The sequence below is a fragment of the Vulpes lagopus genome, chromosome 11, assembly GCF_018345385.1.
Source record: "Vulpes lagopus strain Blue_001 chromosome 11, ASM1834538v1, whole genome shotgun sequence".
Classification (NCBI taxonomy): domain Eukaryota; kingdom Metazoa; phylum Chordata; class Mammalia; order Carnivora; family Canidae; genus Vulpes; species Vulpes lagopus.
The window spans coordinates 16,603,633-16,621,768 of NC_054834.1; the positions used below are offsets into that span (position 1 = coordinate 16,603,633).

General features: G+C 39.1%; 1 protein-coding gene and 1 long non-coding RNA gene across 3 annotated transcripts in view; one reads left to right on the forward strand and one right to left on the reverse strand.

The window, feature by feature from the left end:
• Positions 1–18,136, forward strand: part of RELN (reelin) — a 477,996-nt gene that overhangs the window by 390,690 nt on the left and 69,170 nt on the right. Inside the window, 8 exon segments of the mRNA XM_041722153.1 lie at positions 88–361; positions 3,072–3,212; positions 3,317–3,494; positions 7,180–7,264; positions 8,121–8,303; positions 10,797–10,968; positions 11,068–11,170; positions 13,152–13,381. Coding sequence (XP_041578087.1) covers positions 88–361; positions 3,072–3,212; positions 3,317–3,494; positions 7,180–7,264; positions 8,121–8,303; positions 10,797–10,968; positions 11,068–11,170; positions 13,152–13,381 — 1,366 coding nt within the window.
• On the reverse strand, positions 227–16,086 carry LOC121471410. 2 transcript variants are annotated; one of them, XR_005982679.1, is made up of 4 exons: positions 16,025–16,086; positions 10,722–10,791; positions 9,179–9,205; positions 227–2,549 (listed from the first exon to the last, which is right to left on the reverse strand). It is a non-coding gene; the product is annotated as an uncharacterized LOC121471410 (long non-coding RNA). The 2 variants fall into 2 exon arrangements; XR_005982680.1 differs by lacking the exon at positions 10,722–10,791 and having other exon boundaries at positions 16,025–16,084.

Consider the following 18,136-nt stretch of genomic DNA (forward strand, 5'->3'; position numbering starts at 1 on the left):
CCGAAAGTGTTCATTACAAAGCACAAATGCAAAATAAGCAAGGAGAGAACAGTTATAGGCTACCGTTAAACTTTTCCTTTTTTGTAGGAAAACCTCGTTATGCAGAGACCTGGGATTTTCATGTGTCAGCATCAACCTTCTTGCAGTTTGAAATGAGCATGGGCTGCAGCAAGCCCTTCAGCGACTCCCACAGTGTACAGCTCCAGTATTCTCTAAACAACGGCAGGGACTGGCACCTGGTCACTGAAGAGTGTGTGCCTCCAACCATTGGCTGCCTGCACTACACGGAAAGTTCAACTTACACCTCCGAACGATTCCAGAATTGGAAGCGGATCACCGTCTACCTTCCACTCTCCACCATGTGAGAATTGTCGTTTGGCTTCATGTCAGAGCTTTGGGTTTCTGTCACCTAATTGGAAAATAATTGTGACTCCACTTGGCAATGCAATTACTCCCTCATGATCATTATGCATGGAGCGTGCTGGCGGGGTGGGCGGTTGCGGAAAGTACCAGGTGCTTTGGGTTGCGATTTTTTAACGGGCTTAGTGAGTTCCAGAAGTTTTACAGGCCTGAACCTCCCTGTTCTTTGGCAACATGAAGCCTGCCCACCGGATCCAGTTTTAAAAATAAGTTCTGTTCTGTTGTAAAAATTAGTATCTACCCAATAACCAGAGTGATATTTGTTCACGCTGAGCAGTATGTGGAATCATCACACACGGAAGAATAGTAGCCTTCGTTTTCCTTCCTTCCTTCCTTCCTTCCTTCCTTACTTCCTTCCTTTCTTCCTTCCTTCCTTCCTTCCTTCCTTCCTTCCTTCCTTCCTTCCTTTCCTCCTTTCTTTCCTTCTTTTTATTCTCAGTACCACACTGAGAGTAAAAATTTGGTTCCTTCAGAATGCTCATATTGTTTTTACATTGTTCCTCCCCTCCCTGGGATTTCAGATCACATTCAAGAGTTGCATTGGGCGTAATTACAGCAAGCTCCCAGGTTTGTGGTTTAGGCTTTGGGATAATTTGGGGATCTGTTGAGGAACTGCTGTGTCCTGTGGTGGCTGGTTAGAGATTGTGCCATCCTGGGATGTCACCCCCTCAAAACCCTGCCCCTTCCTGACACTACTTTGTGCTGATTTATGCGCAAGGCAGCCTCTGCAGCCTGCATACCAGCCTCCTGCATCTGCTGGCTTCCTTAGAGATTTAGGGGCAGAGCCTGGCAAGATAATCAGAGTAGAAATAGAGATAATATAGGGTATCCCTCCCTTTCCCTTTGTGTCTCAAGTGCATCTTGGCCAACCTCAGTGACTCAGCTCCCGGGAGAAGGCCCTCCATGTGACCCTGGCCCCTGGGCACCAGCAACAGTGTCTCCTCCCGGTAGCCCCCCAGCTTTGGACTTGTGGTGGCTTCCCCACTTTGCTCAACTCTGGTTTCCTCACTTGCCCCTGTTGGCTTCTCAGCTCTGTCTGGCACCAACTGTACCTCCAGCTCCCTGTGTTAAATGCTCTCTATATTAAATACAGTGGTTTCCATTTTGCTGATTTGATTCTGATTCAGAGATGGACAACAAAGTGGCAGAAAGAAAACAAATGCAGGAAACCAAAGCATTTCAGCATTTAGCCAAAAATGGTTTCCTGTGGACCCCCAGTAGCTCAGTTATTCACTGTATTTTTATTCAACAAACATTCATTGAATATCTGCTGTAGAACTCTAAGTGTAGAACTCTAATGCAAAAGGAATAGCGGATACCAGGACTCATATGTATTATAGTGGACATCTCAGCAGTTACTTATGATATAAAATGATGATACTGCTAATACTGGGGGATGTTATTGAAACACAGGTCATTGTGTTTAGTACACAGGTACTACCTGAGGGTAGGGGCATCTGAGCGAGCTTCCTTGAGGAGCCAATCTCAGAACTAAGTAAGGAGGTAGAGCTTGTCTAGGTGGAGAGGCCTTGTTGGGGGGGGGGGGGGGCGGGGGTCATGCAGCTTGGCCTTGACATTCCATTCCTTGGGGAGCCATCAGAAAGAAGGGTGTTAAGTGGAGTGGTGATGTGATCAGATTTCCATTTTTAAGCCCCCACACTGGCAGCTGTGTTGCACTGAGGGAGAACTTGTATAGGGAAACAATAGCACTCGAAATGTTACTATTGAAATTCTACTTCAAGTAGGCTGTGTTCCACATTCCAAATAAGTGAGTCACAGACTTTTTCGGTTCAGTCTGCTCCCAAGTGAGGGACAGCTTCCGATGTTGGGCTAAGGCTGGTATATTCCTTGACAAGGTCATCTTCCGACAGCACGTTCCAAAAGCAGATTGCAAATCAAATAGAAAATGCAGGAGTGCATCCCATCGTTTTGGCCCTCACCTTTAGGGATCCAGAACCTCAGGCCCAGCAGGGGGACAGAACTTCCATGGGGCTTCCATTTACTGCCTCAGAAACCATTTAGGGACAGCAGAACAGGAACCTCATGATGAGAACGTCCTGAGATTCCAGCTTTTCCTCATGTTTATCATGCCTTCTCTCTCTTTCCTTGTCCTCAACGGCAGGAAAAGCCTGAAAGCAAAACACAGAAATTTGCACGTGGTTCAACCACAGAATAAGTTGATCCTTGGAGATAACTTTTCCATCCCACATGTACTAGAAGACACTTGTATGAAAGAAAGGGTGAGGAGCACCTGGGTGGTTCAGTGGTTGAGCATCTGCCTTTGGCTCAGGTCATGATCCCAGGGTCCTGGGATCGAGTCCTGCATCAGGCTCCCCGCAGTGAGCTTGCTTCTCCCTCTGCCTATGTCTCTACCTCTCTCTGTGTCTCTCATGAATAAAATAAAATCTTTAAAAAAGAAAAGAAAGAATAAAAGGTGAAATATTTAAAAAGCATATTTTCTACTCTCTTGTTTTGGGGTTCAGTGGGAAAGAGCATCCAATGCTCGGTGTGAGAACTGTCTCAAGTAAGTGGGAACTGGAATAGAGGTGGGCTCTTGAGAGTGAAAGAGGAATTAAAATGAATGTTCTACTTTCGAGGGTGCTTGTCTAACCAAGTGTGGGGGTTTTGTTTGTTTGTTTGTTTTTGGCTAGATCTCCCAGGACCCGCTTCAGATGGATTCAGTCCAACTACACCATGGGGGCTGACTCCTGGGCTATTGATAACATTCTGCTGGCCTCGGGGTGCCCCTGGCTGTGCTCAGGACGAGGGATTTGCGATGACGGACGCTGTGTGTAAGTCAACAAAACCAGCAGCTGCTTTCTTGACAATACAAAAACGTAAGCGGCTTTCAGACTCACAACAAATAATGCCTTTCTTCCACTCCTTTTTTCCTTAGGTGTGACCGGGGCTTTGGTGGAGCCTACTGTGTGCCAGTTGTTCCTCTGCCCTCCATTCTTAAGGATGATTTCAATGGGAACCTACATCCCGATCTTTGGCCTGAAGTGTATGGTGCTGAGAGGGGAAATCTGAATGGTGAAACCATCAAATCTGGAACATCGCTTATTTTTAAAGGGGTCAGATGAGATTCTGCTTCTCTACACTGCTACTGGGATTCCCTCCTTCCCTCACTGCTCCACACAATTGTGTTTCTGAACCTGCTCAGATGGTGCATTATTTTTTACCTAGCAGTTGTTTTCCTACCCTAACCATGTTTCCTTCTCCATTCAGCATAATCGTTCTTTGAGATCACTTAGACATAAAATCTTTCCTCTGCTTTGGTGATCAGATCTGTGTTACTTTCTGCTGCAATTTTTAATTGCAGCAGAAATATATATGCACACACACACAAATTGTGCATATGCAATTTCTAGAATCTTCTAGAATGTGGCATTTTATGTGTTATTGAAATATATGACTTGTGGAATTATAAACAGTGGTCTATGTTTTTTCCTTTCTTTTTTTTTTTTTTTTCCTTTTCCTCCTGCCAATAGAATCCTTTGGTGACTTTAAGAATACCAAACATTTGAGTCAAGTGAAATAGCATTCTCAGACACTCTTAGTATATTTTGTATTTCAACCTAGATATCTGGTGAAAGAGATGTCAAGTTGTTGTGTAAAACACTAGGCTAGTTGGCACATCTTCCTACGTGAATACTTGTTATGTCCCATCTCTCCCAGCATGGGGAAATCGGCTGATATACGTGTGCAGATGAAATCTTTAACAAAAATCTCCGTGGGTTTCTGTACAAACAACCTTAATGATTAAAACACCTAACACTTAGAAAATTAGACAGCCTGGAACTTTTTCAATTATAGCTGATAGATGCTGACTGTCATCCTTGTTCGAATCCTGAATTCTTCTCAAGTTTGGCTGAGAGAGAAAAAAACACTTAAGGGTCTGAGGGATTTATAAGTCCCTAAGAGCTATGAGAGGCCAAAGAAATTGAGGTAGAATGTTTGAGATGGGAACTACTGGTTTTTGCATGTGTGTTTTTTCAGTCTTGTTGGAGGCATTAGCTCTGATTACCGCTAGCTCACTTCCGATCTGCTTGCAGCATTGACAAGACCAAAAAGCAGGGGCCCTGTGACTTTTCATGATTTAAATGTCTTTACCTGATAAATTTTTAAGCAGTGGGATTAACTTGGTCCCTAGATCCTATAAAGGAGGAAGATACACAGTGTTTTCTATTTTCCCTTTAGCCATCCAAATGCAAGAGCAGCCAAGCATTATATGTATTAGACATATTATCCATCAGCTCTGCAAGCTGTAGAGAGGGCTCAGCGCGGCCATTCAGTAGGGTGCAGGTTGACCTAGAAAGGCATTCTTTCAGAAAAAAGGAAATGATAGTGCCTCTTTATAGATTTCGGAGTACTATCAGCTATTAGAATGGCTTGTTGGATGCCAAAGAACTCCCACATTTAGCACAAATGGATTAATGAATCTGCAAAAAGGATGAGAAAAGAAACCTATCCGTGTGAACTAGAATGTACACAGAAGCAGGACTTGACAATTCCATCATGTAATTAATATCAAGCACTGAACTACAAGCAAATACTACAACATGAAAGATACTTTCATACACATCGTGCCCACTTTCAACATAATTGTTCCTACAAGATGCAATGTGAAATGGTTCTTTTAGGGCTGATTTATATTTTCCTGTGGGAACAACTTTATACTTAAGTTCCATAATCAAAGGGGAAGAAATCATCGTATTCCTTTAACTTGATGTTAGCAAGGGCTATTTATTAGCCAGATCTATCAACTACCCACCTCAAAGCTTTTCCATTACCAAGTCAAAGAAGCCACTTTTCCTCAACACCTCAACCTCCACGTGGCACCAAGCCGTAAAGCCATCAGGGCTTTGTGCCTGTCAGGGTATGGGGCAAAGAGTGTCTCTCAACAGCGAGGCATGAAGAACAGGCATTGACTAGGTGTCACAGACTGAGCAGGGCAGTGAGTTATGACAGTAAAAGAAAAGCAAAGACTGGAAATATAAGGCTTTTACAGGGCAACCTGCAATCCTGAAAGTTTGAGTCAATGCTTTGTGAAGTTCAGGGTCAGTTATACATGCCGTTACTTTTTCATGACAGTATTAAATAATTCCCAAACTCTAAATTTCATATTATCTAGATTTCTTCTCCCAAAACCAAAAGATGATTTAATAAACAAAACACTAGCATCCTATGAAGGATGGAAGATAAGTTTCACATTCTGACATATCTGGGTTCGAATTCTACCATCAACACTTTTTAGCTGTGCAATCTTGAGCAAGTTACTGTATTGCTCTGTCTCGAGTTTCCCCCTCTGCATCATAAAGATAATAATATCTTGCCCTTACAAGTGCTATGTCCTTTAAAGGGGAAAAGCATCTATTTTAGAACCTAGCATATAATACACTCAATAACATGGTTGCTATTACAAAATTAGTTCTATTTTTAATTTTTTAGCTATTGAGGATTTTGTGCCATGTAATAAGAAAAACAGGAAGAATTTGCTTTCTAGTTAAAATTATGTCCAGTGTTCATTAGTTGACAATTAAGAAATCTAGGGGCACCTGAGTGGCCCAGTTGGTTAAGCATGCAACTCTTAGTTTCAGCTTAGGTCATGATCTCAGGGTCCTGGGATCGAGCCCCTTTAGTATAGCTTAGTCAAACTTTCGTTCATGTCTGGTTCCACACTCAGCAGGGTATCTGCTTCAGATTCTCTCTCCATCTGCCCCTTCTGCTCATTCTCTCCCTCTCTCTCTCTCTCTTTCTCTCTCAAATAAATAAATAAATCTTTAAAAAAAGAAAGGAAGGAAGGAAAGAAGGGAAGGAAGAAAGGAAGGAAGGAAGAAAGGAAGGAAGGAAAGAAGAAAGAAAGAAGAAAGAAAGAAAGAAAGAAAAGAAAAGCAAGAAAAGAAAAAAGAAAGAAAAGAAAAGAAAAGAAAAAAAGAAAAGAAATTCAGTGTTCACCCAGTATCACAAAGTCCTATACCACCGAAGAGTCACTTTATTCAGAAATCATAGCTAAGAAGCTTAAAAGGCCTATTTGTACCTTAGGACATTTGCATAGTGAAATTCTATTTTACTGGCTGTCACTGCTGTCCTGTGTACACACGGAGAAAACAAGCTATGGAGCTGTCAATCCCAGGCAACCAGAAATACTTAATTAGCAGAAAAAATTACCAAAGCTAATGTGATCGCTTTCTTCCTTCTTTGGCTTCTCTGCGTGAACAGTTACAGCCGAGGCATGGGGACTTGCTTAGTTATGCCTTATTTAACTTGACCAACTGGAGGGTGTTGTGTCAGCCTGAATGAGAGCCTCCCAGGGCTGTCAGAGTGCACAAAGGAGTAGTAAGTCCCTGCGACTCCTTGGAGCACTGAAAAAGTTACCTATTAGATCCCAGATTCCAGCAGGAGCGCTTGGCAGAGAATTTCCATCTGTTTCCTCATTACCCCTCTCATGGCGTGCTGTGGTCAAAGGAGGCTACTTTTTAAAAAGGCCTGCAGATATGTAACGTCCTTTATGCACTGCTTTTTATAAAAGTCACAGCAAAGTGTGATTTAGACTTGAGACAATGAAATTGTGTAGTCATGAGAAATGAAAGCCTTAAGAAAGGGGAAGTGATTAATTTTTCCTTTTAAACTGGACCAAACATTGCTTCTGGATCATTACTTGTATGTATCTGTTACGTAGCTAATGCAAGTTAGGTGTATAAAATAATAATTTTACAACTGAAATAAGGTTGCTTAACTTACATTTTTTGTTTTCAGGAAGGACTGAGGATGCTTATTTCAAGAGATCTAGACTGTACCAATACTATGTATGTCCAGTTTTCACTTAGATTTATAGCAAAAGGTAAGTCTTTTCTTCTATGAGTAGAATTCATTATTTCCCTTCAAGAGAACTCCCCCTTGCCTTACACAGTTCCTCCCCCACAAAGAAATAATGGATTTGAGGCCCATAAATTCTGCTACATGGAAGAGCTAACATAAATTTGAGTAGATAAATGTTCATATATGTGTTTCTGTAATACTACAATCTATAATACTAATATTTATCTTAATATAAGAGTAAGATAACTACTGACTTTACAATAATTTCATATACCTGTAATAATCATACTTGTTCTGTGGTAGTTAAATTTATCCTCATGCCCCTGAGTCTTTTTTTCCACTGCTACTTCCTAGGTATAAGAATTTTGCATTTTAAAAATTTAACTTATGGACATTTTGGATTGCCTTTTACAGATGTGAACCCCCAAACAACAGCTCTTTGCCATTATGACCTTTAAGGTTATTTAGTAACCTATAAGGTTACTAAATAATTTCCTTGACAAATAATGCCCTTTGGATATAATAAACTTTCAAACAGATTTTTGCTTGTATCCTGAAATTTAAATGTTTGACCATTTATAAAATTGTGATGCTCATAGAAGCAAATTTTTCTGATGTAGTATTTCCTAAATGAAATACAGAAAGATATGTGTTCATATCTGAGGAAGAGGGGGCGATACTGCTTTGTGAAATCTGAGATCTGGTGTGCATTTAGAGATACAGTCATACAGTAAGCCCCACCTGACATTGCTTTAAGCTGCCTCCGAAGCCTCTCTGTGAAGCTAAGTTAGTTTATGCATCGATGCCAAAAGAATAGTCTTAGAATATTACCACTTCCCCACTCTTTCCGCAATATGTTTTATGTGTCTTCCTTCTAGGTACCCCAGAGAGGTCTCACTCTATTCTATTACAATTCTCCATCAATGGGGGAATCACTTGGCACCTGATGGACGAATTTTACTTCCCTCAAACAACCAACATACTTTTCATTAATGTTCCCTTGCCATATACTGCCCAGACCAACGCTACAAGGTTCAGACTCTGGCAACCTTATAATAATGGTAAGAGTGCACACATTCTCATGTGTTCAAAACTGACTGTGCCATTGTACCATGTTTTTCTAAGATGTGGTGGAAATGTTTGTCAGCGGAGTGGTTTAGCTATCCATAACGTATGTTACATGCTTCACTTTCGAGGAGTCTCAGTGAATATTTAACTTTATGTATCTTTATCGTCTCTTTGTACTTGACTCCTAAGTTCTCTTGATGATGTAAATATAGCTAAAGCCTCTTACAGAGCTAAGGTTTGTAAAAAATAATTCAGCATTATCATCAGTCATTCATCAATTTTAGCTACATTCTTGCTGAATTCATTTAGGAATAAATAGTTCTCCTGAGTATGGCGTTTCATTAGTGAGACAGAACAACATTGCAGCAAAATACCATGACAAAGTGACAGCGACTTACACCAACCAGGTAGTGCCTCAGATAAAATATTCTTATCACATACACTCGCTTCAGTCATAAGTTAAAGTGAATGTATAATTTAATAGCATTTTCAGATGGTTACAGAAAATGATTTTACAAATTTGTAATGTTTTATTGCTTCCAATATTTCTATTAACTGCTGATTATAAAGGACCAGACTCTACCAAATCATGCATTTAATGGCCTGAGTAAGCATGGAGATATTCCATTAAGCAGATTCTTTGCAGAGGTAGCACGGAAATGAATAAGAAAAATGTACTGCTCTCTCAAAAATTTAACCTGAATATTTATTTTATAACTAATAAACCAAAACTTTTTAAACTTATTATTAACAGACAGAAATAACCTCTTATAACCACCAAATAAAAGTAAATAAATAAATAAATAAATGCGACCAAGTTTCACAATCCAGAGGATCATTGTCTTCATGTTATGATTGGAATGCTTACCTGATTTTTCTTTACTGTTTTCACCAACTGCTTCCAAAACAAGAAAAGAGAATACAGCTACTAGAATTAGAATAGTGATAGGATTAGAGAGAGACACACTTACATATATGACTTCATTTAAATCATCAGGTTATTCCTACAGGCTCCTGTTTACAGATTCTTTTTTTTTTTCTTTTTTGGTAAGAATTATAGTCAGTGAAGAAGCAACCTTGGAGATTTTTTATGTTTCTGCCTGGGATGGTCTTATCTCCTTGTTTCCTTGAGTCCAAACAGTGCTTTGCAAAGGCAGTCTGAGTTTGCTCTTCTTACTTACTCAGTAGATATCTTCCTTAAACACCCAGCCTGTGTTGCTGAATCAAATTCTATGACAGCCTAAGGAGTGATTTTACTAGTTTTCTAGAAAGTCCTTTGTATCTCAAAATAAACATAAAAAATTTGAAAAGCATTTAAAAAAGTACATAACAGTATTTTCTTCTGTGTAGTTTTAACAATTTAAATAAAATTATGCGGGCATCCCTGGGTGGCTCAGTGGTTTAGCTCCTGCCTTCAGCCCAGGGCATGATCCTGGGGTCCTGGGATCAAGTCCTACATCGGGCTCCCTGCATGGAGCCTGCTTCTGTCTCTGTCTCTGTCTCTGTCTCTCTCTCTCTCTCTCTCTCTCTCTCTGTGTCTTCCATGAATAAATAAAATCATAAATATGAATAAATGAATAAAATTATGCATCAAGCCAGTGTTTGAATTACCACAGTCCTTCGGCCTGACCATAGCATGAGGCCAAATGATGAGCTGACTCTAAAAGGTCATGAGTTGGGGCACCTGGGTGGCTGGTTGAGCCTTTGGCTCAGATACTAATCCCAGGGTCCTGGGATGGAGTCCTGTATCATGTTCCCCGCAGGGGGCCTGCTTCTCCCTCTGCCTATATCTCTACCTCTCTCTGTGTGTCTCTCATGAAAAAATAAAATAAAATAAGATAAATAAATAAAATTTTTAAAATGTCGTTAGTTGCTCCTCAAATCAACTAGCGTACCTGAGTTTTAAATCCACAGGCTTGTCCGCCTATGCTCTAGATTCAAATATCTTACAGATTCCACTAAACCATGACAACATAACTCAAATCCCATTCTTGGCAGTGGAAGTCTCTAGCACCGCACCACTGTTCCTGGAAGGGCAGTCACTTTTATAAACCATTTCAGCTTTCTGAAATCAGTGAGGCTGCTCCCTGCTCTGTCAATTTAATACGATTGACAGCTTAATTTTTTCATACTTTAATTGCTACAAATACACTATTGTATAGTCTATGTTTCTTTGTCTAGAAGGCATTTATGGGGATCCCTGGGTGGCGCAGTGGTTTGGCGCTTGCCTTTGGCCCAGGGCGTGATCCTGGAGACCCGGGATCGAATCCCACATCAGGCTCCCGGTGCATGGAGCCTGCTTCTCCCTCTGCCTATGTCTCTGCCTCTCTCTCTCTCTCTCTGTGACTATCATAAATAAATAAAAATTAAAAAAAAATTAGAAGGCATTTATGTAACCTTCTGTCCTTTACCTTCTTGTAACAAGCAGAAATGTCTCTCCAATTTTCACCACTGGAAAAACTTTTTTTAATCCCCAAATGCCTTAGGTAAGAAAGAAGAAATCTGGATTATTGATGACTTCATTATTGATGGGAATAATCTAAACAACCCTCTGATGCTACTGGATACATTTGACTTTGGACCCAGAGAAGACAATTGGTTTTTCTATCCTGGTGGTAACATTGGTCTTTATTGCCCATATTCTTCAAAAGGAGCACCGTAAGTATTTAATTGAGGCACCAAAGCAAAACCATTGCTCTATACAAATCACAATCAACTTTTGCCCAATGGATTTCTTGTTGTTTTCTTACATAACAGCGAGGAAGATTCAGCTATGGTATTTGTTTCAAATGAAGTTGGTGAGCATTCCATTACCACTCGTGACCTGGATGTGAATGAGAACACCATCATACAATTTGAGGTACTTGACTTTATTCTATCAGAAATGCTTTAAATTTTATCTTGAACAAAAGCCAGGAAAGAGAAGGAAAATATCAGATAATTTCATGCATTATGACTTTCCATTTTTGTCCAAGGACAAAAGAGGTTTTACATCATAATTCATTTTTATTAGCAGAACCAATTGTCCTACTAAGGTTTATTTCTGAATCTTTGTCCTTTATTTATGACATAATCTCCCTACCTACTGTAATGGGAAGTTGTTGACATAAATTATTTTAAACATTATAAAAACAAAAAGGACCATACTATTCTAGTATTATTGTTGTCACAATTTTTATGTGTTACTTAAGACCCAGTCAATGTAACTACTGTTATACCATGCCAGCACATTTATATGATATTTATTATGGTGCTATGAAGTTTACAGATAAAATAACACGACACTACTTTCTATTATTTTTGTGTATTTCATTAATATTCATGACTTCTTAAAATTTTGAAGAGAGCTAATTAATAATGTATAACAGAAAACCTTTTTATGTATTTTGAAAACTTAGGTAAAATCAATCAGAACCAAGGATGCATTGAGCCAGCATTCAGTTTTCAAACTGAATTTTCAAAACCACTTGTTTCATAGCTGTGGTCTGTATCTACTTTTGAGAAAGCTTACAATAGTGCCTAACTGCATCAACAAAATTCAGAATATTTGTTTTAGATTAACTCTCCTGTAGCCTCTAAATTAGAGTTGTCTCTTCCATCTCAAAAGTCAGAGACCAGGGGTGCGTTGATGAAGTGTCTGCCTTCTGCTCAGGTCATGATCTCAGGATCCTGGTGTTGAGCCGTACGTTGGGCTCCCTGTTCAGTAGGGAATCTGCTCCTCCCACTCCCTCTGCCCCTACCCCTCGCTCGAGCTCTCTTGCTCACTCCCTCTCTCTCTCTCAAATAAATAAATAAAATCCTTAAAAAAAGTCAGAGACCAAATAATGCTTTCATAGAGAAATTATTCTGTATCTATTTTCTAATATTTCTGTTATATTTTCTAATTTTATTTTAAGTTACTTAAATAATTTTCTATTATATTTTCTAAATGTATGCTTTAAATGTTAATTTAAAAAAATAATACCTGTGGTTTATTCTGTTATCAGAAGGATCTAGGTAGAAACAAATGCCTATAGTTGAAAAGTTTATCTAATGCTGATAGATTACTCATCAAAAGGTACAAGGTGTAAGTTCAACCACAAAAATTATAAATATAAATATGTCTGGTTACTGCAACAGCAAGAAAATGTTAATCTCAACTGCAAGAGGGGAAAACTGCTTGGAAAGAATTACTTGCATGTATTTAAGTTTTAGTTTATTTACCTGAAAGTATGGGAAAAGGAATGAAGTAGTTATTTCCCTGATGGCCTGGTTAAGAAAGTCTGAGAATGCTCTCCCTGTGCCATGGAAATAGTAACAATAATTGTTTTTGTTTTTGACAATAAGTATATTTGTTTTTGTCTTCATATTGAATAAATACTGAAGTTTTTTCACGTGCAAAACTTTGGGGATTATTTGGAAGGTCTCACAAGAAGGAAAACAGAAGTTTTTATTCCTAACAGAAGGACTGGGGAAAAAAAAAAAAAAAACTAATGGTTAGAAGTAAGGAAATAGTCTTTGTTACGATTTGCTTGGTTTGGCTATGAAAGTAGGCCAGAGGTAAAATTTGGAATCCATGCCAGTCCCTGCCTTATCCACTTCCTAGCTTTTTGTAAAATGAGGGGAAATAAATTTTTTATGAGGCCCTTTGAGGTTCTTTATGAAAAAATTATTCTTTGAAGGTAATATATGATATTACTCAGTTAGGCAAAACAGAATTTTATCGTGTTAAATATTTCAGCAAGACAGTTCCCAGGAAAATGGACTCTTGAGAAAATAATGAAGTGGTGAATCATTTCAAGGCTTGTTGCTCTGCAGTAATTTGTATCGTTTTTTTTTTTTTTTTCTTCTTCTTCCCCAAGATCAATGTTGGATGCTCCACTGATAGCTCATCTACTGATCCGGTCAGACTTGAGTTTTCAAGGGACTTCGGGGCCACTTGGCACCTGCTGCTCCCCCTCTGCTACCACAGCAGCAGCCACATCAGCTCCCTGTGCTCCACTGAGCACCACCCAAGCAGCGCCTACTACCCAGGGACCACCCAGGGCTGGAGAAGGGAAGTCGTGCACTTTGGGAAGTTGCACCTTTGCGGGTGAGAGGAACTGCCAGCATTTTTCTCATTTGACCATTTTTTCCATGATGTCATCATGGATGTGACACTTTCTTGGGGGCAACTTCTACCCTCCATTTCTTTCTCAGTTCTTGGCTTCAGCAGATCAGTGAATATTCCAAGGCATAGGACATAGATGACACATGACTCACTTTTAGTTTGAAGATAGATTTCTTTTCTTAATAAATTTATTTTATTCATGAAACAGAGACATAGGCAGAGGGAGAAGCAGGCTCCCCACAAGGAGCTTGATGAGGGGCTTGATCCCAGGACCCCGGGATCAGAACCTGAGCCAAAGGCAAATGCCCAACCACTGAGCCACCCAGGCATCCCTAGTTTGAAAGTAGATTTAAGAGAGTACACTATGGACTGTACCCTGTAGTGGGCTCATATGCCCCAGGGGTCTTTATTAGATCAATTAGGAAGCAACAGAAATATGGTTTTCTCCTAATGTTGTAATCCACTCCCCTCTTGCCTGCTCCCACCTCCCAATATAAATGCAGTTAGAATTTTACAACTTGGGGATGCCTGGGTGGCTCAACGGTTGAGCGCCTGCCTGTGGCTCGGGTCGTGATCTCAGGATCCGGGATCGAGTTCTGCATCGGGCTCCCCGCAGGGAGTGCTTCTCCCTCTGCCTGTGTCTCTGCCTCTCTCTCTGTGTCTCTCATAAATAAACAAAAATCTAAAAAAGCAAAAAAGAATTTTACAACTTGTAGACACCTACTGAGTCTCTTGTGTATGGAGAGGGCACAGCCGGAGGTAGGAAGAATATTCTAGGTGCCTCATAAAAAAATTGTTTCACACTCCCTGCCACCCAGGCATTTTTTTCAACCTCTCTCAGCGTTCTTGCTACATATATTTGACTCTTCTATTGAAAAGCTATCTGGAGATAAAGTAACTTCAATTCTAATAGAAATTAAATGAATAGTTCAAGAACTAAAACTAATAATATAAGTGAACAAAAAGAAGAAATCAACAAAGCGGCTTGCCTCAAAATTTGTCTTTTCTCTGAGAAGAAAGAACTTATTCTTTCAGGGTATGTCAAGAAAAGAAGAAAGTACTAATATACTTTCAAGATGGAAATAGATTTACATTCCCAACGTGAAACAGCATAATTAGAAGTCTTGGGTCTTCAAGCAAAACTATGAATACCTAGTATTTTTCCAAAAGGGTGATTGTGAATTTTCACAAGTCTGCATTCTCTTTGAACATAAATCCACTTGCTTCTCATCATATCATCAGCATAATTTTTATAATTTGATTGCTAAGGATTTGAATATTTTGATCTGTCAAGTATGTCATTTATTAATTAATTCTTGCTATTACACCATGATATTATCCCAATGGAAAATCCAACTATTAAAAACAAAAAGCATTACTAAGCAGGATGTCCTCCCGATTCTCTAGAAGATAGAGCTGACAATTCAGTCAGCATAACTAGAAAGCTGTTATTCCTGGGGGTGAGGAGGATTATCTATAGAAGAATAGGGCAGGGAGAAAGAGCTCAGGAAAAACTTTTTATCCAAGATCAATTGTAGTATTTAAAATCATATCTTGGGATCCCTGGGTGGCGCAGCGGTTTGGCGCCTGCCTTTGGCCCAGGGCGCGATCCTGGAGACCCGGGATCGAATCCCACGTCGGGCTCCCGGTGCATGGAGTCTGCTTCTCCCTCCGCCTGTGTCTCTGCCTCTCTCTCTCTCTCTGTGACTATCATAAATAAATAAAAAATTAAAAAAAAAATTTTATAAAATCATATCTTGCAGGAAATAAAAGGGGCTTACCAAAAAGTGGGAGAACATACTGGAAGCATACTGGGGAATTTCATGGACCCCACTCAGAAAGTGTGAGGACCCCAGCAACAGAAGTGTGACCCTCATTTTTATCATGACTTTCACATCACTCAGCAAACTACAGCTCTCATGTGCCAGGAACTCTTAATTCCACATTTCTAGAAAAGATCTGAATCAGTCAGCTATAGCCAGAAAGCTGAGCTACGCAACAAAAGCCTAGCTGCCAAAAATCCATGCTTATGGGCAGTGTAGACAGGGAGAAGGCCTACTAGCCAATCACATAGGCGTTTATGACCAAGATCGTGACATTAATGGTATTGTTGAAAAGCATCCAGGTTTTCTTTTTAATGGACTTCTCATCCTCCTCTTGCTCAACTAAAAATTGGATTAACTAGGAAGCAACCCCAAAGATAGGTTGTAGGCCACAAGTTTACATTACTTTAACAACTGAGACTTGCTTCAGCAAGTTCCCACATGGAAACAATCCTATTTAAAGAAATAGGAAATAAGGTTGCAGGACAGTTGCTCTGGTGTCATGGAAACCACCTCACTTAGAAAGAATTGGTGATGTCCACAGGGCTGTGCTTACACATAAAGAAATACAATTTGGAAATCTGAACAAGAGAAATTATAAAGCAATATAATTTGAACATTAGGAATTTATATATTTTCATCTACTGCTATTGGGTGTCAGTTTAAAATATACCTCCTCCAATGATGAAAGTACAGAACCTAGAACATCATGTTATTTGTATTCCATATCCTTTTTATTTCTATAAAAAGAAAAGAAATCTGTTGAAGAGGCCTGCCCACTCTCGGAACAGTGTAAACCTACCTTTCAGATTGCCTTCAACCATTTCTGCGAACAGAAGAATTTGCCTTAATAGTGTTGTCTGGTCCTTGTTTCAGGAAAAGAATTAGCACCCTTCTTAAAACCCACACAGGCATGAATTGCTGGAAGGCAAAAGTTAAATTTTCTCCAACTCAGTGAACCATTGCTTGGTTTGTATTCAACATGGTCCACAGTGACACTACAAGCTAGATGCTAAAAAATATATATAACCCAAATTTAAATTACCCTTTTTTGTGTACTTACTGGACACCAGGTACCAGAAAAGCATATGAAATGTCTTCAGCTGCAGAAATGACCATTTTTGCCCCAACCTATAGTCCATTCACATTTGAAGCATGAACTATTGAGTTTCCATAGAGTTTTACTCACATTACCTTTGTGTCCTTTTCGTCTGGAGTCTTTTTGTCTTTAAAACCTCCTAATTGCTTTTGCTTTATACAGTTTCATGAGTCAACCAAAACCCCTGTTTAATGAAAGCACTGTTATGTGCCTGAAATTTTAAGTTTATGTTTAAAAAACAGATCCTTTTGAATACCACTGGCTTGGGAGAACAGACATTCACCAGGGAGGGTGGCAATGAGAAATTTTCAAAATAAGATTTCAGCAGAAGGGAACCACAGTGAAACCAGACCCTTCAGCCCATTTATCATAGTTCTTGCAGTTTCTGAGTCAAGGCAGGTGAACAATAATAAATATCCAACCAAGGTGGTTCATTTGTATGCAGAACATTTGAATAAATAAGAAGTTCAAAAAAATCCATGTAGGCTTTTGTTCAAAGGAAAACTCTAGCCATTTCCCTCAGCTCAGCAGTCTGAAAGTTCAAAGGGTAGAAAGTGCTTCTTGCCAAGACTAAACTTTGACAAGTATTTGAAAATAAAATGTAATTATGAACTGGCATTTTGGGAGCAGCTCAGTATGGTTGGAGTCTTGATATAAACAATGAAGTTAGGGTTAAAATTATATATGGGAACTTGACTCCATCTGCTTTTACTATCTACTAAACTTTAGGAGCCTAATAAATACTTCTAAAATTGACTTCTAATTTCTGTTTCTCAAATTAATAAATTATTCTGAATTTGGTTCCTATGATAACTGAAAATGGGACAAATTCATAGGGTACAAAAACGAGTGCACATGCCATCTGTATATTCATCCCCTCAAAAATAAATCCAATTCAAATTCAAATAAATTTGAATTGAGTTTGGAATATAATAAAATAATACGAAACTATTTTGGACTACTACCTAAATAAGTAGATTATTTCCAAGAAGCTATCATCAACAATATGATAGGACAATTTAATTATATATAAAAGGGAAAACTGTCTTTGATTAAAAAGAGATTAATAAATAAGAGACATCTAACTGAAACAAATGTGATTTTGTCCCTCCTCTCTTTAAAATACTCTTGTGGGGCTCTCTGTTGCCAATAGGACAAAATCAAAACAAAACAAAACCTTAATCTGGTCTTAAAGCTCTTCACAACAAATGACATACAACATTTATTGAGCATCTACTGTGTATGTTACACTGTTCCAGGCACCATGAAAGGGTCAAAGAAAAAAGAGGCATAGACATTGGCCTCTAGGAGCTCATAACCACTAGGGGAAATAGGTACACTTTTAAATATCTCCACCTGTGATAATTATAATAATAGAAATCCTATCAAAAATATGGAAGAGAGAAAGAAAGGAAGGAACTAGTTATTTCCCATATGACCCAGCAATTCCACTACCATTCTACCGCCAAAGAATTGAAAACATGTATTCAAGCAAATACTTGTACATCCATGTTTAGAGAAGCATAGTTCACAAAAGCCAAAAGGTAGAAACAAAAAGTGTCCATCAACTGATGACTGGACAAATAAAGTTGGTATACCCATATAATGGACTATTATTCAGTCATAAAAAGGAATGAAATCCTGATACTTGCAACCCCCCGGGGTGAACCTTGGTAGCATTATGTTACAAGAACAAAGCCAGACACTAGATGTCACATATTGTATTTCATTTATGTGAGATATCTAATATAGAAAAACCCTTGTGGCAAACAGCTGATGAATGGTTGTCAGGGGCTGGAAGTAGGATGCTGTGGG